At 53.9% G+C, this 20,000-nt stretch overlaps 5 protein-coding genes across 5 annotated transcripts; 3 read left to right on the top strand and 2 right to left on the bottom strand.

Annotated features, from left to right (window-relative positions):
• Window positions 1–1,249: 1,249 nt before the first annotated feature.
• Window positions 1,250–3,118, bottom strand: GUITHDRAFT_156515 (hypothetical protein; the record flags this gene model as incomplete). Its single annotated transcript, XM_005818617.1, has 5 exons — window positions 1,250–1,545; window positions 1,636–1,832; window positions 1,891–2,410; window positions 2,481–3,029; window positions 3,083–3,118. The coding sequence occupies 5 exons, from the start codon at window positions 3,116–3,118 to the stop codon at window positions 1,252–1,254; spliced, it is 1,596 nt and encodes a 531-aa protein (XP_005818674.1).
• Window positions 3,119–4,789: 1,671 nt separating this feature from the next.
• Window positions 4,790–6,813, top strand: GUITHDRAFT_98761 (hypothetical protein). The gene is made up of 5 exons (XM_005818616.1): window positions 4,790–4,841; window positions 4,894–5,442; window positions 5,513–6,032; window positions 6,082–6,278; window positions 6,369–6,813. Exons 1-5 carry the CDS (start codon window positions 4,803–4,805, stop codon window positions 6,660–6,662), a joined length of 1,599 nt encoding a protein of 532 aa, XP_005818673.1. The 5' UTR covers window positions 4,790–4,802; the 3' UTR covers window positions 6,663–6,813.
• A 408-nt stretch (window positions 6,814–7,221) lies between these two features.
• GUITHDRAFT_122119 (hypothetical protein) lies at window positions 7,222–9,512 on the bottom strand (the record flags this gene model as incomplete). The annotated part of the gene is made up of 14 exons (XM_005818615.1): window positions 7,222–7,389; window positions 7,614–7,685; window positions 7,719–7,816; window positions 7,963–8,071; window positions 8,125–8,184; window positions 8,238–8,315; window positions 8,372–8,446; window positions 8,494–8,538; window positions 8,588–8,782; window positions 8,852–8,881; window positions 8,941–9,006; window positions 9,049–9,145; window positions 9,186–9,241; window positions 9,321–9,512. The coding sequence occupies 14 exons, from the start codon at window positions 9,510–9,512 to the stop codon at window positions 7,222–7,224; spliced, it is 1,341 nt and encodes a 446-aa protein (XP_005818672.1).
• A 1,196-nt stretch (window positions 9,513–10,708) lies between these two features.
• On the top strand, window positions 10,709–12,599 carry GUITHDRAFT_98757 (hypothetical protein). The gene is made up of 5 exons (XM_005818614.1): window positions 10,709–10,760; window positions 10,813–11,361; window positions 11,432–11,951; window positions 12,010–12,206; window positions 12,297–12,599. The coding sequence occupies exons 1-5, from the start codon at window positions 10,722–10,724 to the stop codon at window positions 12,588–12,590; spliced, it is 1,599 nt and encodes a 532-aa protein (XP_005818671.1). The 5' UTR covers window positions 10,709–10,721; the 3' UTR covers window positions 12,591–12,599.
• Window positions 12,600–14,964: 2,365 nt separating this feature from the next.
• Window positions 14,965–19,911, top strand: GUITHDRAFT_149136 (hypothetical protein; the record flags this gene model as incomplete). The annotated part of the gene is made up of 17 exons (XM_005818613.1): window positions 14,965–16,287; window positions 16,393–17,009; window positions 17,056–17,390; window positions 17,420–17,469; window positions 17,583–17,628; window positions 17,684–17,726; window positions 17,768–17,798; window positions 17,851–17,955; window positions 18,402–18,470; window positions 18,528–18,639; window positions 18,697–18,755; window positions 18,814–18,876; window positions 18,922–18,979; window positions 19,027–19,205; window positions 19,411–19,480; window positions 19,712–19,775; window positions 19,830–19,911. The coding sequence occupies 17 exons, from the start codon at window positions 14,965–14,967 to the stop codon at window positions 19,909–19,911; spliced, it is 3,306 nt and encodes a 1,101-aa protein (XP_005818670.1).
• Window positions 19,912–20,000: the final 89 nt, after the last annotated feature.

Raw genomic sequence — 20,000 nt, 5'->3', positions numbered from 1 at the left:
GAAGTAAGATAACGGAGAAGATGAAGTTAGAGGGGAAGAGGAATAGGGAAAGAGAGGGAAAGAGAAGGCGGGATGGAGAGGGGGGGTTGGGGTGGAGGAAGAGGGAAGTGGATGGTGAGGGGGGTGTATCAACCCATCGTCTAGGAGACGTCGAGAGCAGGTAGGCTAGGGCCTGGACCCTAACGAGGATCGAGAGAGAGGACGAGTGTTGGCTTGCCGGCGAGCTGAAACTACATGACACACCCTGGCAGGAGAGGTCAGCCAACTACCTGCTGGCAATGAGCGAATGGACCAGCTTGATGAGGAGACTGTTGACGAAAGGGATTCTAGGAGAGAGGAGAACTGGATCATGATGTCAGTCATTCCCTGGTATATGAACTTCTATCCTCTCCTCTTCTTCCCTCGTCAATACACTAAATGTTCTGCTGTTATTCCCTTTTGCTTTTGCCCCTCCCATCCTATCTCCTTCCTCCTTTCCCTCCACCCCTTCCTCTACCTGCTTTCATCCGACGCCATCTCCTCCTGCCCCCCTTCATGCTCCTCCTCTCCCTCCTCTCCGCTCCTCTCCCTCCTCTCCCTCCTCTCCCTCCTCTCCCTCCTCCTTCCTTCCTCCCCCATACCCTGCGCTCTCCCACATGACCATACACCTAGCATGTTCTTTCTTTTGGTTACCCTACCAGAGTACCACCCTTTTGTTCCGACATATTGGGGGTACTTTGATAACAATACCGTGGTGGGTACTTAAAAAAGAAAATTATTTTGTACCAAAGATCATTTGTAGGTAAAATGTGTTGATTCATCGATCTACATTCCAAAATTAGAGCACAGCCTTTCCATGGAACAGAACATGCCGCAGTACACAACCAAGCAGAGACGAGGAGAGAAAAGAACGTGACGATGATGATGAAACGAGATGTAGAGAGATGAAACGAACAGAGTGGAGCGGATATCTGTGTGGTAGAATACAGATGGCAGACTACTGGGTCGACAGTGAAACCAAAACGAGAACTTGCTAGGTAGTGAGAGCAAGCTCGAAAAGAGAGGAAGTAAAGGAACAAGGGGGAAAAGCATTGAACTGATATTCGAAGACTAAGGAGTGTCAAACAGTTTCCATGCGATCGTTTCAAGATCAATGTTAACAAAACGTTCGAATATGAGAATCCAAAAAAAGAAAGACTTCGAACAAGTAACTAGGGAATAAGAAAACCATCTGAACACCGCCTACACCACCTTACAATCATTTGATTCCTCCTACAAGCTTTTAGCCCAGTCCCCCCCCGGCAGCACATACGGTGAGTTCGCCCATGACGCCGGCACCCGCTGGTGCTTGCACATGTACTTGAGTAGCTGCGCCGGTAGCTCCCCTAGCACCTTGCTCGCCAGGTCCTCCTTGCTCTTGGCTGATACGAAGGGTACAAACTGCACGATGTCCCGGTCGCTCGCCTTGCCGCTCTCGTCCACCAGCCTCCCGTTGTCCCCGTCCAGCATCACCATCTCCTCGAAGGTCTCCTCTCCTACCCCCACGATGATGACGCTCATCGGCTCCTGCCACACCTCCAGTTAGCTTCCCAAGCCCCTCCACTCCAGACCTCTTCCCTCCTCCCTCTCCCCCTCGTCTCTCCTCCCTGCACTCACGTGAGAGGCCTGCACGATGGCCTTGATCGTCTCCTGCTTGTCCGTGATCTCACCGTCCGTGAGGATCAGAAGCACGTGGTACGCCTGCTTCTTGCACTCTCTGGCATGCATGATAGTCTGCTGGATGACCGGGGCGAAGTTGGTGGGTCCGTAGAGCTTGGTGGAGGAGATGGCGCTGCGGTAAGCCGCGAGAAGTCCTGTACGATCATGTCAAGCACGGCTCAGGCATGTTCCCCTCCCTTCTCTCGAGCGTACCGTCGACCCCCAACACCTCAGGGTCTTTCATGTTGCCGTTGAGGGGGAAGCAGTGGGATGCCTCCGAGTGCCCCGCCACGATCCCTCCGAAGCCGTACACCGCGATCTTCTTGTCCTGGTCGTACTCGACAAGGATCTCTCCTACTCCGATCATCGCCTGCTCGTACTGGTTCAGCGACCCGTCCGGCTGGATGTAGTGCAGCGAGTTCGGGTCCGCGGGGTCTCCGTTGGACATGGTGAAGTCGATGGCCACCGAGACCGTGAGCTCGCAGCCGTTGGAGATGTAGTCGTACAGCGTGGGGTAGCGGATGATGTGGATCCTGTCTACAGCGATGGAGCCTGGCTCCTTGGTGTTTCCTCCCGGGCGATCGTTGAGGCCAACAGTCTTCTTCTCCGCCAGCTCGTTGAACGTGGTCTCTATCCACCCGATCATGTCGTCCTTTGAGAATGTATCCTCGTCCCAGCACTCGAGCTTAAACTTCTCGTCCTGCTTCCCGTTGCACAAGTCCTTCATCGACACCTGCTCCCTGCTCTCAGCTCTATCCGCCTCCCTGCCCTCCCGGCATGCACGCAGGCGATCCTAGACTCACCGTGAGGGGCTTCCACTTGGGGTTCAGGTCGTTGTCAATCGTCTCCGTTCTGTGCACGTCCGTCATCTGCCCGTCCTTGCGAAGCTTGATGAGCTTCACGTATGGGTCCGACTTCCCCATGAAGCCGTCCTTGTTCGCCAGCTTCACCCCCCGCATCTCCACATACATCACGTCCTTGTCTCTCCCGCCCTGCTCCTCCGACATGATCGTGATGCTCCCGGTCTCCTTCCCGTTGGAGTGCTTGAGCTTGTCCGTCAGCTTGCCCTTGACCGAGCCGATGATCTTGGACAGCGTGCACTCTATGCTCCCGATCTCATCTCCGTCCAGCACCTTCTTGGGATCGTCAACATCGCGGACGTCAAACACAAGCCGCTGCTTCTTCTCAAAGAAGTAATCGACATCGATCCTGGTCTGGAAGACAGGGTCCTTGCAGTCCTTGATCCACTCAGTCCGGCCGACCTCCTGCTTGGCACCGTCGGCAGCTCGCTCGTACACAACGCAGATGGGGTCGCTCTTGCTCATCCAATCTTTGCTCACAAGGTTTTGACACTGGCAACCAACATGATCATCGTGTAAAGAACAAAAAAAATATATTATCATACCGTGATAGTGAGAAGAATTTTCGTGCTCAGCGTCATTCTGCCAATAGCACAAATCCTGCTGATGCTCTCAGACCTCAGCAACGATCTGACACGATGCTATCAGGAAGAAGAGAAAGGTTGACACTAGTTACGCGAGCAAATGCAGCTCATCCTTTGGACATCAGACCGTAATGGATTTTGTCATCTCTTCCAAATCCGTGCTACTGACATCGTTCATAACTCTCTTTCAACCTTGACATTCTTCGTCCTTCTATCCCTATTCCTCTTCCATCATCCTCCATCCTCCATCCGTCACTTGCCATCCCCTACTCTTCCATCCCCTCCATCTCCCTGCAAAAGCGGCCTGCGCCCCTAGATTCCATTCTTTCGCTGATCCCTACCACCCTACCCCCTCCGACAGAATTTCACCCATAGGAAGACAGGGGTCTTTTCTGCTTGTCGCAAGGGTCATTGGTCCTGTAGTGCATTCGGGGCGAGGTTGAAAGAAGGGGGATTCGGGGGGTAGGGGTCCTTTACACCCTCAGAAAGATGGGTAGGGTGTATATTGAATAGCTTAACAAATGGGGGTAGGGGTACATTTCAAATACTGATCTCGGGTCAACTGGGGGGTGGGTTGGACAGTCTGTGCGGAATCTTCAATTTTCAAGTTTGAGACAATAATTTCACTTTTCAACAAATATTTTCAATTTGTCCTGTTGGATCTCGAACTTTATTTGACTATAGCACCGTATCGGAATGACTACCTGGTCCAAAGTACCCCACCCTTGAAAGGCTATCAGCTGACATACCCCCTATTTTCACTATAAAAGTACCGGTATTTTCAAAGAAACAATTGTAATACTACCCGTTCTGACCAGACTTCCCCGAATTTTTCTTTATTATAGTCAATTCCAGCAAAATCCTCTCTCAACCGGTGAGGCGCATAGGACCCCTACCCCCTTTGAAATCCACTACCCCCTCTTGTAATTCTGTCAAGATGCTACCAGTGACCCCCTACCCTGCTTTCATAAATATTTTACAGCCTACCCCTCATTACAATTGCTGTGTTCGTTGTACCCCTACCCCCTATAAATCACCACCACCAGAGACTACCCTGTTGCCTAAATTGACCCTCTCCGCCCATTCACATTCCGTGGTGACACATAATCATGGTTGCCGGTGTTGGGGAGCGCGGGGCAGCGCAGAACAGAATCTGCCCATGGCCTGATTCTGCAGACGCAGAGAGTGGAGGAGGGATGCTCTCGAAGATTAGGACAATGGAGTAGAATGACAACAGTGTATTACATGAAAACAGTGTGTTACATGAAGATACAAGAATAGTACGTTGAGCTAGCATGACGGGGACTAGATGAAGAGGAGGACGTGGAGGAAGGAAGCTGGCTAGGAGAAACTCCGTGTATTCATACGTAGTGATGGCAAACGGCATTCGAGTCTTGTTGCTTGTTGTCGTATACTATGGCCCAATAATATGCATGACTCGATTATAGTCAGTTATTGTGTATACTCAATAATGATCTACTTCTCCGGAACCTGCTACGACACAGGAACATAGTGCCGCAAACACATGTTGCAGATACATGATGCATTTTAGTGAACAAAAACAAAGATATGACCAGAAAGCTCGAGTAATGGAAAACGGCATTCAAGTCTTGTAACATTGAACAGTGCGGAATGAGAATATCGAGCAAGTGATGGATCCCTTGATGCAGGTCTAGTCACTATGCCCGGACTCACTTCACATATCCTCCTCACTATCTCCGTAAGTATCCCTCCTTCCCGTGCTGCCTTCCGCCCTGACCCCCTCCTGCCAGTGCAAAGATCTGGTCAGCAAGGACTACACCAGCAAGAGCGACCCCATCTGCATCGTGTACGAGCGAGCTGCCGACGGCGCCAAGCAGGAGGTCGGCCGGACTGAGTGGATCAAGGACTGCAAGGACCCTGTCTTCCAGACCAGGATCGACATCCAGTACCTTTTCGAGAAGAAGCAGCGGCTTGTGTTCAACGTGCTCGACATCGACGATCCAGCGAAGGCGCTGGACGGAGATGAGATCGGGAGCATAGAGTGCACGCTGTCCAAGATCATCGGCTCGGTCAAGGGCAAGCTGACGGACAAGCTCAAGCACTCCAACGGGAAGGAGACCGGGAGCATCACGATCATGTCGGAGGAGCAGGGCGGGAGAGACAAGGACGTGATGTATGTGGAGATGCGGGGGGTGAAGCTGGCGAACAAGGACGGCTTCATGGGGAAGTCGGACCCATACGTGAAGCTCATCAAGCTTCGCAAGGATGGAGACACTGTGGAAGTGTACCGTTCTGAAGCAATCGACAACGACCTGAACCCCAAGTGGAAGCCCTTCACGGTGAGTCTAGGATCGCCTGCGTGCATGCCGGGTGAGCAGGGAGGCAGGCGGGACTGAGAGCAGGGAGCAGGTGTCGATGAAGGACTTGTGCAACGGGAAGCAAGACGAGAAGTTTAAGCTCGAGTGCTGGGACGAGGACCCAGCAACCAAGGACGACATGATCGGGTGGATAGAGACCACGTTCAACGAGCTGGCGGAGAAGAAGACTGTTGGCCTCAACGATCGCCCGGGAGGAAGCACCAAAGAGCCAGGCTCCATCGCTGTAGACAGGATCCACATCATCCGCTACCCCACGCTGTACGACTACATCTCCAACGGCTGCGAGCTCACGGTCTCGGTGGCCATCGACTTCACCATGTCCAACGGAGACCCCGCGGACCCGAACTCGCTGCACTACATCCAGCCGGACGGGTCGCTGAACCAGTACGAGCAGGCGATGATCGGAGTAGGAGAGATCCTTGTCGAGTACGACCAGGACAAGAAGATCGCGGTGTACGGCTTCGGAGGGGTCGTGGCGGGGCACTCGGAGGCATCCCACTGCTTCCCCCTCAACGGCAACATTAACAAGCCAGAGGTTGACGATGTTGCTGGTATATTCACTTTTGCTTTTCCTTTTCGGGCTGACTCAAAATCATGTAGGACTTCTTGCGGCTTACCGCAGCGCCATCTCCTCCACCAAGCTCTACGGACCCACCAACTTCGCCCCGGTCATCCAGCAGACTATCATGCATGCCAGAGAGTGCAAGAAGCAGGCGTACCACGTGCTCCTGATCCTCACGGACGGCGACATCACGGACAAGCAGGAGACGATCAAGGCCATCGTGCAGGCCTCTCACGTGAGTGCAGGGAGGAGAGACGAGGGGGGGAGGGAGGAGGGAAGGGGTCTTGAGTGGAGGGGCTTGGGAAGCTGACTGGAGGTGTGGCAGGAGCCGATGAGCGTCATCATCGTGGGGGTAGGGGAGGAGACCTTCGAGGAGATGGTGATGCTGGACGGGGACAACGGGAGGCTGGTGGACGAGAGCGGCAAGGCGAGCGACCGGGACATCGTGCAGTTTGTACCCTTCGTATCAGCCAAGAGCAAGGAGGACCTGGCGAGCAAGGTGCTAGGGGAGCTACCGGCGCAGCTACTCAAGTACATGTGCAAGCACCAGCGGGTGCCGGCGTCATGGGCGAACTCACCGTATGTGCTGCCGGGGGGAGACTGGGCTAGAGGCTTGTAGGATGTGGATGGAGAGTCTTTGGCAAAGGAACTGATGTATGGTTCTCTTCATTGTTCCTGGAGGTTCTCAATAATTTGATCTTTTTTTTGTTGCTTTTTTTTGTTTGGCTCCATCACCTTGTGGCTTTGATTAGATTTGATCTCGAATGGAGAAGTTTCTTTCAGCCTCTGCATTATCCTGTGCTTGTTTTATGAGCCAGTCTTGGTTCAATTGTTATGTTGCAAGCATGGAGGGCAATATGAACGTAATTGTTTATTGTTTTGGCGTAGGCCTTTTCTGGTTGTGGTGAAAGGGCAGAAAGATAATCAAAGCGATGGAGCGAAAGATACGGGAAATCTTTCTGAAGCATGATGAGAGCTGTGGCAGGTTTTGTGGGGGATGAAAATTATCGTATGTTGCCCTACAAATGTTTTCATGTGCGCCTGACACGAGTTTACCACTCACTCTTCCCATGATTCATGACTTCCCCCTGTTACTTGAACAAACCAAGAAACACACCAGCTTCACGTGACACGGTCTTTGATGTAGCAAACAACACATGCGTAGATTAGGCCGGAGATTAGGCATCGATGCTGCTGCTTGCGCGCATGTTCTCCTCGATATATTTCTCTGCCTCGTCCAACTTTGTTGTCCACTCTCCATTCTTTTTTTTCTTGAACCACTTGGGAGTCCACTGAACTTTCTGCTCTGCCTCCTTCACGCGCAGAGCCCTTTGCTCATCCTCAACCTGCACATTCAGCTGAGGTGAATCGGTGCAGAGAAGAAGGAGGACAAGGACGAGAAGATAGAGAGAAAGAAGACAAGGAGAAGGAGGAAGAACAGGAGGAAGGCAACACAAGGACAAGGTGAAGGTCAAGGTGAAGGAGTAAGAGAACGAGGAGGAGGAGGAGGAGGAGGAGGAGGAGGAGGAGGAGGAGAACGATGAGCAGGAGCAGCAAGAGAGGGAGAAACCTTTAGCTTCTCCCTATTCGCAACGTTGAGGTCTCCAGCAAGAAGAGCCTCAGTGACCTTTCCCCAGACCATCTGCGTTCAGCTATCAGCCCAGCAGACATCGACCAGCGGCATGCAGACGGTCGAGTCCGTCGGGAGCTGGTTGCTCAGTTGGAGACGTTGAGGCGCTTCCTTGGCATGACACTCGTCGTAGTCATAGAGCACTGAAAGTTGACGTCAAAGAGGATGAGAAAGGGAAAAGGTAAGGAAGGAGGGGCTCGGGGAGAAAACGGGGACGAGCACGAGCACGAACACAAGAACGAGCAGTGGGATGAGCGCGAAGGAGGGGGCAAGAGGAGGCAAGCTGGACCCTGCTCGGCTCCGGTGCTCTTGTCCCTCAGTATCAGCTTCGTGTCCCAGTGGCCGCTGACGTCGTAGAGAACCTCTTCCGATTCGTTCGTGTCTCGCCTCAGCTTCCCCTGCCCTCCTGTCAACAGAAGGAGAGAGAGAGAGAAGTTTTGCAGGCCTGCACTGCATGCCACTCTCCCCACATGCCGAGGAAGCCGAGTGGTTTGAACTCCATCTCGCATACCTTGAGCATAACGACTGTGAGCGTGAAGGAGGCGCATAGGACAAGCTTCCCACCAGGCCAGTCTTCTTGCACCACACGATGACCGGGCCAGTCCACTCCACACCTCGAGCCCCGAAGAAAAGTCCCCGAAACTGACGAGAAAGACACGGTATCAACAACTGAGACTACAGAGGGAGGGTGGAGGAACCTGCATGGTAGGCATCGTCATCATATAGTCCTCCCCGAATTGCTCCAGTCTCAGCGTTCTCTGACCGAAAGGAATCTGCTCGCTCGTGAGGACAGGCGGTAGCAGGTCGTTCACCTCCCCACCGCGATGCTGTTCCCGTTGAACTGAGCTCCGGTGTGCATGTAGCCCTGATCACAACCTCTTACGCTACATGCCAGGGGAAAGCGGAGGGAGTACCTCCATGGACACGGCAAGGCTCTTGTTCCGGATGTAGAACGCAGAGATAGGAGGATGGTGGGAAACCTTTTGAAGGTGCAAGTCAGTAGTCGAATAAAGGTTGTCACAGGCTCTTGCCTGTTCGCAGATCATGTGGGAAATCCCGGAAGTCGTGCTTCCGTTGTCAAACGCCCATGCTGAAGTTTCTCCCAAGATCTGCCGGAGGCATGAAAAGCTTCAAGGATCACCCCTTGCGGACTCTTCACAAGCCGGCACGTCGCTTACCGGATTGTAGGGCTTCTTCCCGTCGAACACCTTCATGCAGTCACCGTCAGTTGACTTGGCGACCGAGCAGACAGTGGTCAAGAACGAACCTCCTTGATCAGACCAGACACATGGAACTTCGTCACGGCAATCATCCTGTCAATCTCACTCTGGCCCTGCAACCACTGTCAAGGCCAGCACATCAAGTACAGGTGAACCTTGTTGAGCTCAGACATCAGCTTCCCGTGCTGCAGGGTAGCAGCCAGGCACTCGAGTGTAGACTTGGGACGGAGGAAGTGCGCTCCCAGCGAGATCCTGCCATGGTCAGCAACCCATGACGGCACGTTGCAATCACCTTGTCACATCGCAGCCCCTTGCAAGACCCTTCAACAGGTCCCTCCAGCTTCGCTCCTGATGGAAGCAGCCGTTGCAAGTTAGACGAACGGCAGATCAGTATTCCACGTAGCGGAGCAACCGGCTCCGTTCCTACCTGTTCCTTGGTGGTTGTGTCCATTTGCCATGAGGCCTTGGCGTCTGATTTCTGGTCTGGGGTCTCTTCTACGACGAACCTGTTGGGGTCAGAGGACCTCGCAACCTCGTCGATCGATCGATTGCTCCCGTCTTCTTCCATCTCTGTGCATTCAGTCAACGCTCCGGGTCTATCAAAGACTATGTCGTCCATGTATGCACGTACTTCCAGGTCTGTTGAGCCATTACTGCTTCCTTCTTGCCTAGGTCCTTTCTTGAACTCTGTCTTCCCTACTCTCCTCCTGTATTTTCTTCTCGTCTGTCTCCTTTTCCTTTATTCCTTTCTATTCTCCTCTATCTCCTTCTGTTGACCTCTATCTCCTTCTATTCTCCTCTTCTCCTTATTTTCTCCTCTATCTCCTTCTATTCTCCTCTTTCTCCTTCTATTCTCCTCTTCTCCTTCTATTCTCCTCTTCTCCTTCTATTCTCCTCTAGCTCATTCTATTCTCCTCTAGCTCATTCTATTCTCCTCTATCTCCTTATCTTCTCCTTTAACTCCTTCTATTCTCCTCTATCTCTATTCCCTTGTCGCCATCGCCGCCGTCCCTTCCATGCATTACGCCTGCTACATTTGCGCCTCCTAGTTTTTACTCAAACTTACAGCAGGACAAACTCAAAAGGGGGTATGAGGGGGATGATAGCAGTCGAAGCTCAACACCCACCATTAGTCATAGTTAAGGACCGGTGCTGCACCAAGAGTACCCTAGTACCCCCCAATTTAGGTGTCTTTTGACCCCTACCTCTTGTAGTCACTACAAGATCCTCTGGCGCTAGCCAAAGGTCTCCTACAGATCACCCACCCCACCCCACCCCAATCCTGATGACCCCTACATGTTAACATTTTTCATCACACACCCCCTATTAGTACCTGATATTCCCATGACCCCTGATATTGAGGTTCGCAGTTCATGTACCCCCACCTCAAATTTTAGACTACCCCAATGAAATCCTTCCCCACCCTGGACAAAATGCGATTTATTCGTGTACGGAATGGGAGGATGTATCAGAGGAGAATAGAGCAGGAGCATGCTTCTAGATTCATTCTAGAAACAAGAAGAACGACATGGATAGGAGAAGAGGATGAAGAGAGGTCAGGATACAGAATTACGCTAGAGTATACAAAGACGCAAAAACTCATTCCCACGAAAAGCCAAAACGCTCTCAATGACTGATTGGAACAAAATGCAGAAGCATGACAAAAAGAATTGCGATAATCACTTGAAAATTATTTTCTCAAACTAAGAACATGACAAATGATGTGCGTAAGCCCAAAACGAGACAACATGTTCGTCCATTATCCCGCAAACACAGCCCGACAGCAATGCGTCACACCCCTTAATCCCTTGATGCAGGTCTAGTCACTATGCCCGGACTCACTTCACATATCCTCCTCACTATCTCCGTAAGTATCCCTCCTTCCCGTGCTGCCTTCCGCCCTGACTCCCTCCTGCCAGTGCAAAGATCTGGTCAGCAAGGACTACACCAGCAAGAGCGACCCCATCTGCATCGTGTACGAGCGAGCTGCCGACGGCGCCAAGCAGGAGGTCGGCCGGACTGAGTGGATCAAGGACTGCAAGGACCCTGTCTTCCAGACCAGGATCGACATCCAGTACCTTTTCGAGAAGAAGCAGAGGCTTGTGTTTGACGTCCGCGATGTTGACGATCCCAAGAAGGTGCTGGACGGAGATGAGATCGGGAGCATAGAGTGCACGCTGTCCAAGATCATCGGCTCGGTCAAGGGCAAGCTGACGGACAAGCTCAAGCACTCCAACGGGAAGGAGACCGGGAGCATCACGATCATGTCGGAGGAGCAGGGCGGGAGAGACAAGGACTTGATGTATGTGGAGATGCGGGGGGTGAAGCTGGCGAACAAGGACGGCTTCATGGGGAAGTCGGACCCATACGTGAAGCTCATCAAGCTTCGCAAGGACGGGCAGATGACTGACGTGCACAGAACGGAGACGATCGACAACGACCTGAACCCCAAGTGGAAGCCCTTCACGGTGAGTCTAGGATCGCCTGCGTGCATGCCGGGTGAGCAGGGAGGCGGATAGAGCTGAGAGCAGCGAGCAGGTGTCGATGAAGGACTTGTGCAACGGGAAGCAAGACGAGAAGTTTAAGCTCGAGTGCTGGGACGAGGACACGGCAACCAAGGACGACATGATCGGGTGGATAGAGACCACGTTCAACGAGCTGGCGCAGAAGAAGACTGTTGGCCTCAACGATCGCCCGGGAGGAAACACCAAAGAGCCAGGCTCCATCACTGTAGACAGGATCCACATCATCCGCTACCCCACGCTGTACGACTACATCTCCAACGGCTGCGAGCTCACGGTCTCGGTGGCCATCGACTTCACCATGTCCAACGGAGACCCCGCGGACCCGAACTCGCTGCACTACATCCGGCCGGACGGGTCGCTGAACCAGTACGAGCAGGCGATGATCGGAGTAGGAGAGATCCTTGTCGAGTACGACCAGGACAAGAAGATCGCGGTGTACGGCTTCGGAGGGATCGTGGCGGGGCACTCGGAGGCATCCCACTGCTTCCCCCTCAACGGCAACATGAAAGACCCTGAGGTGTTGGGGGTCGACGGTACGCTCGAGAGAAGGGAGGGGAACATGCCTGAGCCGTGCTTGACATGATCGTGCAGGACTTCTTGCGGCTTACCGCAGCGCCATCTCCTCCACCAAGCTCTACGGACCCACCAACTTCGCCCCGGTCATCCAGCAGACTATCATGCATGCCAGAGAGTGCAAGAAGCAGGCGTACCACGTGCTCCTGATCCTCACAGACGGCGACATCACGGACAAGCAGGAGACGATCAAGGCCATCGTCCAGGCCTCTCACGTGAGTGCAGGGAGGAGAGACGAGGGGGAGAGGGAGGAGGGAAGAGGTCTGGAGTGGAGGGGCTTGGGAAGCTGACAGGAGGTGTGGCAGGAGCCGATGAGCGTCATCATCGTGGGGGTAGGGGAGGAGACCTTCGAGGAGATGGTGATGCTGGACGGGGACAACGGGAGGCTGGTGGACGAGAGCGGCAAGGCGAGCGACCGGGACATCGTGCAGTTTGTACCCTTCGTATCAGCCAAGAGCAAGGAGGACCTGGCGAGCAAGGTGCTAGGGGAGCTACCGGCGCAGCTACTCAAGTACATGTGCAAGCACCAGCGGGTGCCGGCGTCATGGGCGAACTCACCGTATGTGCTGCCGGGGGGGGACTGGGCTAGAGGCTTGTAGGATGTGGATCGGATGTAGACTCTACCTCAATTCGATTTTCACTTCATTGCTGTTTTACTTGGTCGACTGGTTTTTGGTCTGATGGTCTTGTATCTTGTCGATCATTTTTTTTCCGTCTGAGATCTTTCTTGCAATTAGAATTTGTAGGATATTCGTTGTCCAACATAAACTTAGTATAAAATCCGGTACAACCTGAAAATCGGATACATATTGAATGTGATCCGGAAGCCTTCTGACCATGGTTGCGCCTGGTGCTTCACTGAAAACAATTGCTGAATTTTATAGATGAGGACACAGTCATTGAAACCGGGCTGGCCCGTGGTCAAACAAAAAAGAAAGTTTTGACCGATGAAAGTGAGGCATTCCTCCGCTCACTACGCGACGTTTCAGCTAAAACTCGTCACCAGAGATCCATCAACATGCAACCTTTCATAAAACCCTTGCAATAGGTTTATAGCCAACCGTTGCAAACTGAGATTCACTCAGTCAATAAACGAGATCAGCGTAGAACCTGTCCTGACGCCCTTCAGATCCCCGTGAGTCAGGCCATGGCGCTGCTTCCTCCCCCTCCCGACCATCCAACTCCGCCTCTAGTCGTCACCATCAACCCTCGCCCTCGCACCACCTTTCGCTCTGCTCCTGGAGACTTCCTTTCCCCCGTCACCGTCTCCCTCGAAACCTTGCAGCCTCTCTTCTCCCGTAGCCAAGAGGACGCCGCCGCCTTCCTGGTGAGGCCCCACCATGCTTGTGCTGAGCACTGGCTGACTGCGCGATGCGATCAGGGTGTGTCTCTTACGAGCCTTAAGAGCGCTTGCAGGCGTATCGGCATCACCCGATGGCCATACACGAGGAGGACGTACGACAGTCAAGACAATGCAGGTCGGTCGAAACGAGAAGGAAAGGAAGGATCAGGTTCAGACAGCGAGCATCGTGCAGCCAGCAGCATGGGAGTGGAGGTGACTGTAGGTCACCAGGGTGACAGAGTCCAACCCAGGGCATCCGAGGAGGACCCAGGGAGAGAGAATGAGGACACCACGTGCATGGATAGTCAGGAGGAGGACGTGCGTCAATTTATACTTGCGGGCTCAGATACGACATCGGACGAAGGATTTCTTGAGGAGCGGGATGAAAATAATAGCGTGGGGTTGGATTGGGTGTACACTGCAGAATGGATTGCGTCGTATGTGCAGAAGAGCGACAGGGATGTTGAGATCTAGCGACATGAATGGCAGCCGTGCAAATGTAGAACACGAAAATGAGAAGATTGGCATAAATCAAGAGTTTTGTGCATCCTTTATGTGTGTTGTATGAAAATATTCCAAACAATTCCCAGCCTCTCATAGTCCGATGTTAGCCTTAGCGGGTCGTGACTGCGAGTTTGCCATTTTGTTGTTTCAGATGTTGTTTGAAGCTTCATTGCAAATAGACTGTTACAGTAAATTCGGCATAGCAGGTCAGAGGCTGCCATACCGAACTGCATCTGCTCAGCGCTAACGAGCTTCAATAGCCTTCACTGCCTGAACATCGGAAGGCAGCGATGACTTGAACAGCCTGAGCGCAGCGGCTCGTGCATCAATAATTGATCCCATCTCAAGAAGGTTTGTAACCCTCTTATCCATCTTTTTCTTATCTATTTTAAGGCTGCAACTATATCAGCATTTGACTGGAATTCAATAATTGATCCCATCTCAAGAAGGTTTAAGCTTTCAATGTACTAAGTATTTCATACAAATCTTTACTCAAGAAAAATAATAATTCATCCCAGAAGGTTTAAAAGGGCCACGTGAACTCGGAAATCCCCGTCGGCCCCCTTGAAACTTTCCGAGTTCTACTTGTCGTACTGAATTTTGACTTAACTAAGTAACATTGAGTAACAGTACCGGCGGTACGGTCCACAGCCCGGCCGGGCCCGGCTTGGCGGTGATGAGGGTGAGTCCGAACCTTTGAAGTTCGTCGGACTCAGGGAGTCACGCACGGTGGCACTGCGGCAGTCGCGGGCACCCGGGACCGGATGATCCGGGGCGGCCGGCCCTTCTTCAACTGGCAAGGCAACTTTTCAAGCCTTTGCCCCGGCGCTGGCATGGCCGCACCATCGTGCCGGCCGCCCCGGCACCGGTGGGCCCCCGAGAGTGAGTCCCGGACACCGCCGGGCCGAGTCCGGAGGCCCGGGGCCGGGCGCCGGGCGCGGAGCCGCCGCCGGGCCGCGCCGCCAGACCGTACCCTGGCGCAGTGCCACAGTGAGTTACTACACTGATCGACTCCGACTCATCAGACCGTTAAGGCTCTCCGGCGCCGACTCAGTGATCAGTCAAGCTAATCAAGTTTTCGGTGGTTCATCTTAAAAAGCAATAGCTAATCGCTTTATTTTCACCCCATGCGGATCGGCGGGCGCATCATGGGGATGTTGGGGGTCGTGGCGGCTCTGACGATGGAAGGAGGATTGGGAGGAGGAGGAGGAGGAGGAGGAGGAGGATGTCGGGAGCAGTCGTGGAGTTCGTGCATGATGCGAGTAGGGAGCGGACAAAGTCTTGGGCAAGGATCCTTGAGGGCGTTTCAGCGCATTGGTGCATGGAGGACCATGTTGTGTTGTATGAAGAGAGAGTGCGGTAGGGAAGTCGCTCTTCTGAGGATGGAGCTCGAGCTTCAGTCCATGTGCAGATGTATGGCATTGCGAGGAGCTAGGAATACCAAGCAGCTCGCAAAGCCCGGGTTGCGCGTTCGTTCGGGCATGCAGATAGGAACACGTCATGGCAGCATCAAGGTGGGCAACAAGGGCGACTTGCTGGAGTACAAGAAGCGGAAGCGGCTGAAACAAGTTCGGAGGAAGCAGCGTCAGGAGAGGGAGGAGATACTGAGGACGAAGCAGGAACGCAAAGAGATTGGGGTACTCACCGCAATTGCGTTGAGTGCCAGGCTACAGGACGAGGACACGCTGGCAGACCTGCGGCGACTGAACAAAGCAGGGAAAAAGTGCCTGAGAGATCTCTTGGTCAACGAGACGGCAGCGATCGAAGAGTTCGAGCGAGCGCTTTGGATTCCGCCGAGGGTCAGGGAGGCTTCGGGGGCATCGGAGTCCCTGGTTGCTCTCCCGTGTGATTTTGAGGACACGCCGGAGAACAGAGAGGCGAGGAGGGAGTATCGGAGAAAGTACAACATCAGCAAGCACATGGGGTTGTGCTTTGAACCGCAGCAGCCCAGGAGCCAGTTGGAAGCGATGGTAGACGAGGACAGTTCAGAGGAGGTCTCGGCGCCGGACTTTGACCAGGCCATCTACTTCGACCGTTCTATCTTCGAGAACCCGGAGGGAGACAAGAATAATCCGCACAGGGAGGGAGCAGAGTGGGGGAAGAAGTTCCTGGAGAGCATAGGGGCTGAGGTAGCAAGTCAGACCTCCTTGGATATGGACCGGCCGTTAGTGTTCGACCCTCTGGAGGAGGGGTGTATCATCCCCCGCGAGAAGCTAGAGGATCAGAAGTATCACTTCGAGAAGAAGCTGGGGTATCGGTGGGCGCAGCGGTTCCCGCGGTACAGGGAGTTCATCAAGCGGGAGATCCGGAGGCTGGACATTCTCATCCCCGAAGCAAGGCCGATGGATGTGCCGGAAGATGAGTGGGTCCCGCCCAGAGACTGCGTTCGCTACCTCCGAGATGGATACATCCCGATGCCTGCTGGTGTGAGCATGGAGAACAACCAAGAGGTGAGTGGAGGACAGGGAGAGTTCCCCTCCTCTGTCCCTGTGTGGTTGGACTGATTTGCTGATTCCTTCCTCGTCCTTCTCCTCCAGGAAATGTGGGCTTTGCAGGAGCAGTACAGCGAAAAGATGCAGAAAGGGCTGAAGCACTTCTGGGACCTGGTGCATGCGGGGAAGATACCGAAGCCGGACTTGCGTCAGACAGAGGCTGAGATGCAGGATGTGGTGGAGGAGGAGCTGAAGGAGGAGGATATCCGGAGATTAGACGAGGAGCAGGAGGCTGATCATGCCCATGAGCAGGCAGAGGAGAGAGGGATCCCAAAGGAGAAGCTTGACCGCCTGATGGAACTTGGATACAACGGGTCCACTGCTCTCAAGGTGTTGGATTGGATTCAGGACCTGTCGGAGCAGAAGATCGACTGGACAGCCTTCGCCATCCCCGAGCTGTGGCGGAACAGCTGGCAAGGAGTGAAGACGAGGAGGTCGAGGGAAGTGGAGCAGAGGGGCTTGCATGTGGAGGAAATAACACTCAGTGCGTCCGATCGGAACAGCGAGAAGACGATCACTGACCTGGTGTACCACTTCCCGCCCAGGGAGCGAGTCAAAAAGGCGAGCCCGGTCGTAGGTGTGAGCTACGAATGGCTGAGAGACCTGGCCTCGGACAATCTTGCCCAGTACGATGAGACGGAGCTGAACTCTGCCATGTTCTGTCTGGACTACGTCGCAAGGTGAGAGGTGCATGAATCTTGCTCGCTTCCTCACACCGTTCTGCAGATCGTTCTTCTCTTGTCCTCCTCCTCCTCTGACAGAGGAGATGATGCTCAAACCATCGTCAGGACAACCGCGGCAGCGACGAAGATCGCAGAAGCAAGACGGCAACCAGAAGCCTGCTGCTGAGGCCGCTGAAGATCTCAAGGCCCTCATCCGATACCTGTACAGCAGGCCTCGCAATTTGCAGGCGCAGCCGCCAAACTCCTTCGACTCCAAGTTTCCACTCCGCCATCTGGTCTCACCGGAGCTGGGAGATCTGCTCGAGATGCTGCTGGAAAATGGTGACGAGCAGGCACTTGATGTGTTGACGGATGACAAGTGCACGACCAAGATACGAGGTTTGCTAATCCTGTGGACATGCTTGCAGCAAGTGATCATAACGGCTGCCTGCTCGCTACAGAGGCGCTCAGGGACCAGGTTACCATGGACGACTTCTGCATTTGGTTTACGGCCAACAGCACCGACGATTCTGAAGTGACCATTTCCTGACCTCCTTCCCCTTGCCTGGCCTTGACCGTCGGAGCTCGCAGGTCAAGGCCAAGATCCGTTACATCTTCCAAAAGCTAGCGAGCTCAAGTCTGCAGATCTCTCAGTAGAGGCGTCTAGTGGTCTGCTGACTGCCATCTGCCAGGAAACTGCCCTGAGGAGCTGAAGTCGAAGATCCAAGAGCAGTGGTCTGCTGCCCGTCCTGCAAGTCTTTGCTGACGTCATCCAGGTTGAAGCCTTCAGCTGCGGACAAGGATGAAGTCGATACATGCGCGCGTCTCGCCTGCTGCCTCCCTGACTGCGATCTTGCAGCTGGCCAACAAGTTGGACGCCAGGGAAGTTGAGAAGATGAAGGGGAGGTTGCGGCACGTCAAGAGGTCTCTTGCAGATCTCAAGAGGAAGAAGCGCTTCAAAATGGTGTGAGCTCTTGGATCCTCGTGTTTTCCTGCTGCTGCTGCTGCTCCTCCTCCTCCTCCTCCTTCTCCTCCTCCTTCTCCTCCTCCTCCTTCTCCTCCTCCTCCAGCGCCTCCTGCTGCTGCTGCTGCTGCTGCTGCTGCTGCTGCTGCTGCTGCTGCTGCTACTCCTCTTCCTCCGCCTTCTCCTTCTCCTCCTCCTCCTCCTCCTCCTCCTCCTCCTCTCTCGCGTGTCGTGTTGGCTCTGCTGGTGGACTGAAACAACACTTGACAAAATCTTGTGATTTCATGTTCCCCTCACTCGCAGTCTCGTAGTTTTCATCATCTTTCTATCCTTTCGTTCGATTGTCGTTTCTATCCATCGGCTCAAACAATTTTGATGACCTACGATTCGATTCTCATGGTCATTGAATCCCGTCCGTAACTGACATCATACCCTGTCCCCTCCAGAGCCTCGGCAAGCTGGAGAGGAAAATCATCACGATCAGGATCAGGAAATTCAGAGCGGAAGCTGAGAAGGTCGGGAGAAGAGGAGGAGGAGTAGGCAGGGCAACTGGTTGTGAGAACCTGCGGCAGATCATGGCGGCCATGGCTGAGTACTTCGACTCTATTGCGGACGCCAAATCCCTCTCCCTACCTCCTGGCGATACCCTTCCATGCCAGCAGCACCGCCTGGAGGACGACGATGGTGACTAAAGAGACGGAGAGTTTCCCAGCTCCCTGACACGTCTCCCTCCCATGCTAGACATCAGCTGGAGGATCTTCCCAGCCACCTCCGAGCAAATTTTCTTCGACGACTGGACGGTGAGATCTCAGAAGCTTGCGGGTTGACTGGCCGTGGCTCACCCCTTCCCCCCTCCAGGAGGAAGAAGCTGAGAAATGTTTGTGGCTGCCTGCCGTTGGAGTCGAGAAGCACCTGCTGCCGGTCAGCTGTGCTCCTGCTGGCTGCTTGAGTTGACAGCTTGTCTAGTTTGACATAGTCGGATCTCAATTCTTCGAGAAGTTCGACGTGCAAGTGGAGCTGGACGGTATGTGCTGCCTCGCTCTGCGGGGGGCTGATCCGAGTCCTTCCCAGCTCGTCCCCACAAGGGCAAGCTTGTCAAGGGGAGGGGCCTGATGGAGGTCAACCTGACCCGCGAACTTCCTGATGCTGGTGCGTCTCAAACATCTACCATGACCCTTGCGGCTGATGAAGCATACGACGTCCAGGAGGGATCCCCACATCCCTTGTTCTTCTGGAGGGTCCGTATCAAGGTAGTCTTGCTGCTCCTCCTCCTGCTTCTGTACTTCCTCCTCCTCCTCCTCCTCCTCCTCCTCCTCCTCCTCCTCCTCCTGTACCTCCTCCTCCTCCTGTACCTCCTCCTCCTCCTCCTCCTCCTGCTCATCCTCCTCCTCCGCCTTGCTGCCATACCTTGCTGCCCTCCCCTGCTGCCATGCTCCGCTGAACTTCAGGCTCCAGGGACCCTTGAAGGCTGCGAGGGAGGCAAAGGAAGCAGTGCTCTCCCTCCTCTTCAGCCCCATCCGCACAGGTCGCCTTCCCTTCTCCTCTTCCCTCAGCCCCTTTCTCTCGTCACTTCCCCCCTCCTCCTCCTCCTCCTCCTCCTCCTCCTCCCTCTCTCCTCCTCCTCCTCTTCCTCCCTCTCTCCTCCTCCTTCTCCCTCCCTCCTTCTCCCTCCCTCCTTCTCCCTCCCTCCTTCTCCCTCCCTCCTTCTCTCCATCTCTCTCCCCCTCACGCGAGGTAGAGGGCTCACTCCATGTAGATCACATTCCAGAAGAAGCATGGGAAGAGTTCCTGAAATGCCGAGAGTGGTATTACGGGCACAGGTGTCAGAGGAGGGGAGGAGGAGAAAGCAGCAGTCCTTGATGGAGTTACTACAGGTGGTCGATTCAGTTTCACAGCAGATACAATCGGAAAGACGTCTTCCTATCCAACCTGCCAAAAACTTCTCAATTCTGGTGAGCTTATTTGGGTTCCCACTACTGCTCATCATCATCATCATCATCATCATCTTCTTCTTCTTCTTCTTCTTCTTCATCATCATCATCATC

This window comes from Guillardia theta, assembly GCF_000315625.1.
Source record: "Guillardia theta CCMP2712 unplaced genomic scaffold GUITHscaffold_285, whole genome shotgun sequence".
NCBI classification, from domain to species: Eukaryota; class Cryptophyceae; order Pyrenomonadales; family Geminigeraceae; genus Guillardia; species Guillardia theta.
This window is presented reverse-complemented; position numbering and strand designations above follow the sequence as displayed.

Coding starts and splice junctions, on each gene's coding strand:
- GUITHDRAFT_98757 (XM_005818614.1), top strand. CDS start 10,722: ATGCCCGGACTCACTTCACATATCCTCCTCACTATCTCC. Junction 11,362..11,431: donor CCAAGTGGAAGCCCTTCACG/GTGAGTCTAGGA, acceptor AGCAGCGAGCAG/GTGTCGATGAAGGACTTGTG. Junction 11,952..12,009: donor TGAGGTGTTGGGGGTCGACG/GTACGCTCGAGA, acceptor ATGATCGTGCAG/GACTTCTTGCGGCTTACCGC.
- GUITHDRAFT_98761 (XM_005818616.1), top strand. CDS start 4,803: ATGCCCGGACTCACTTCACATATCCTCCTCACTATCTCC. Junction 5,443..5,512: donor CCAAGTGGAAGCCCTTCACG/GTGAGTCTAGGA, acceptor AGCAGGGAGCAG/GTGTCGATGAAGGACTTGTG. Junction 6,279..6,368: donor CCATCGTGCAGGCCTCTCAC/GTGAGTGCAGGG, acceptor GAGGTGTGGCAG/GAGCCGATGAGCGTCATCAT.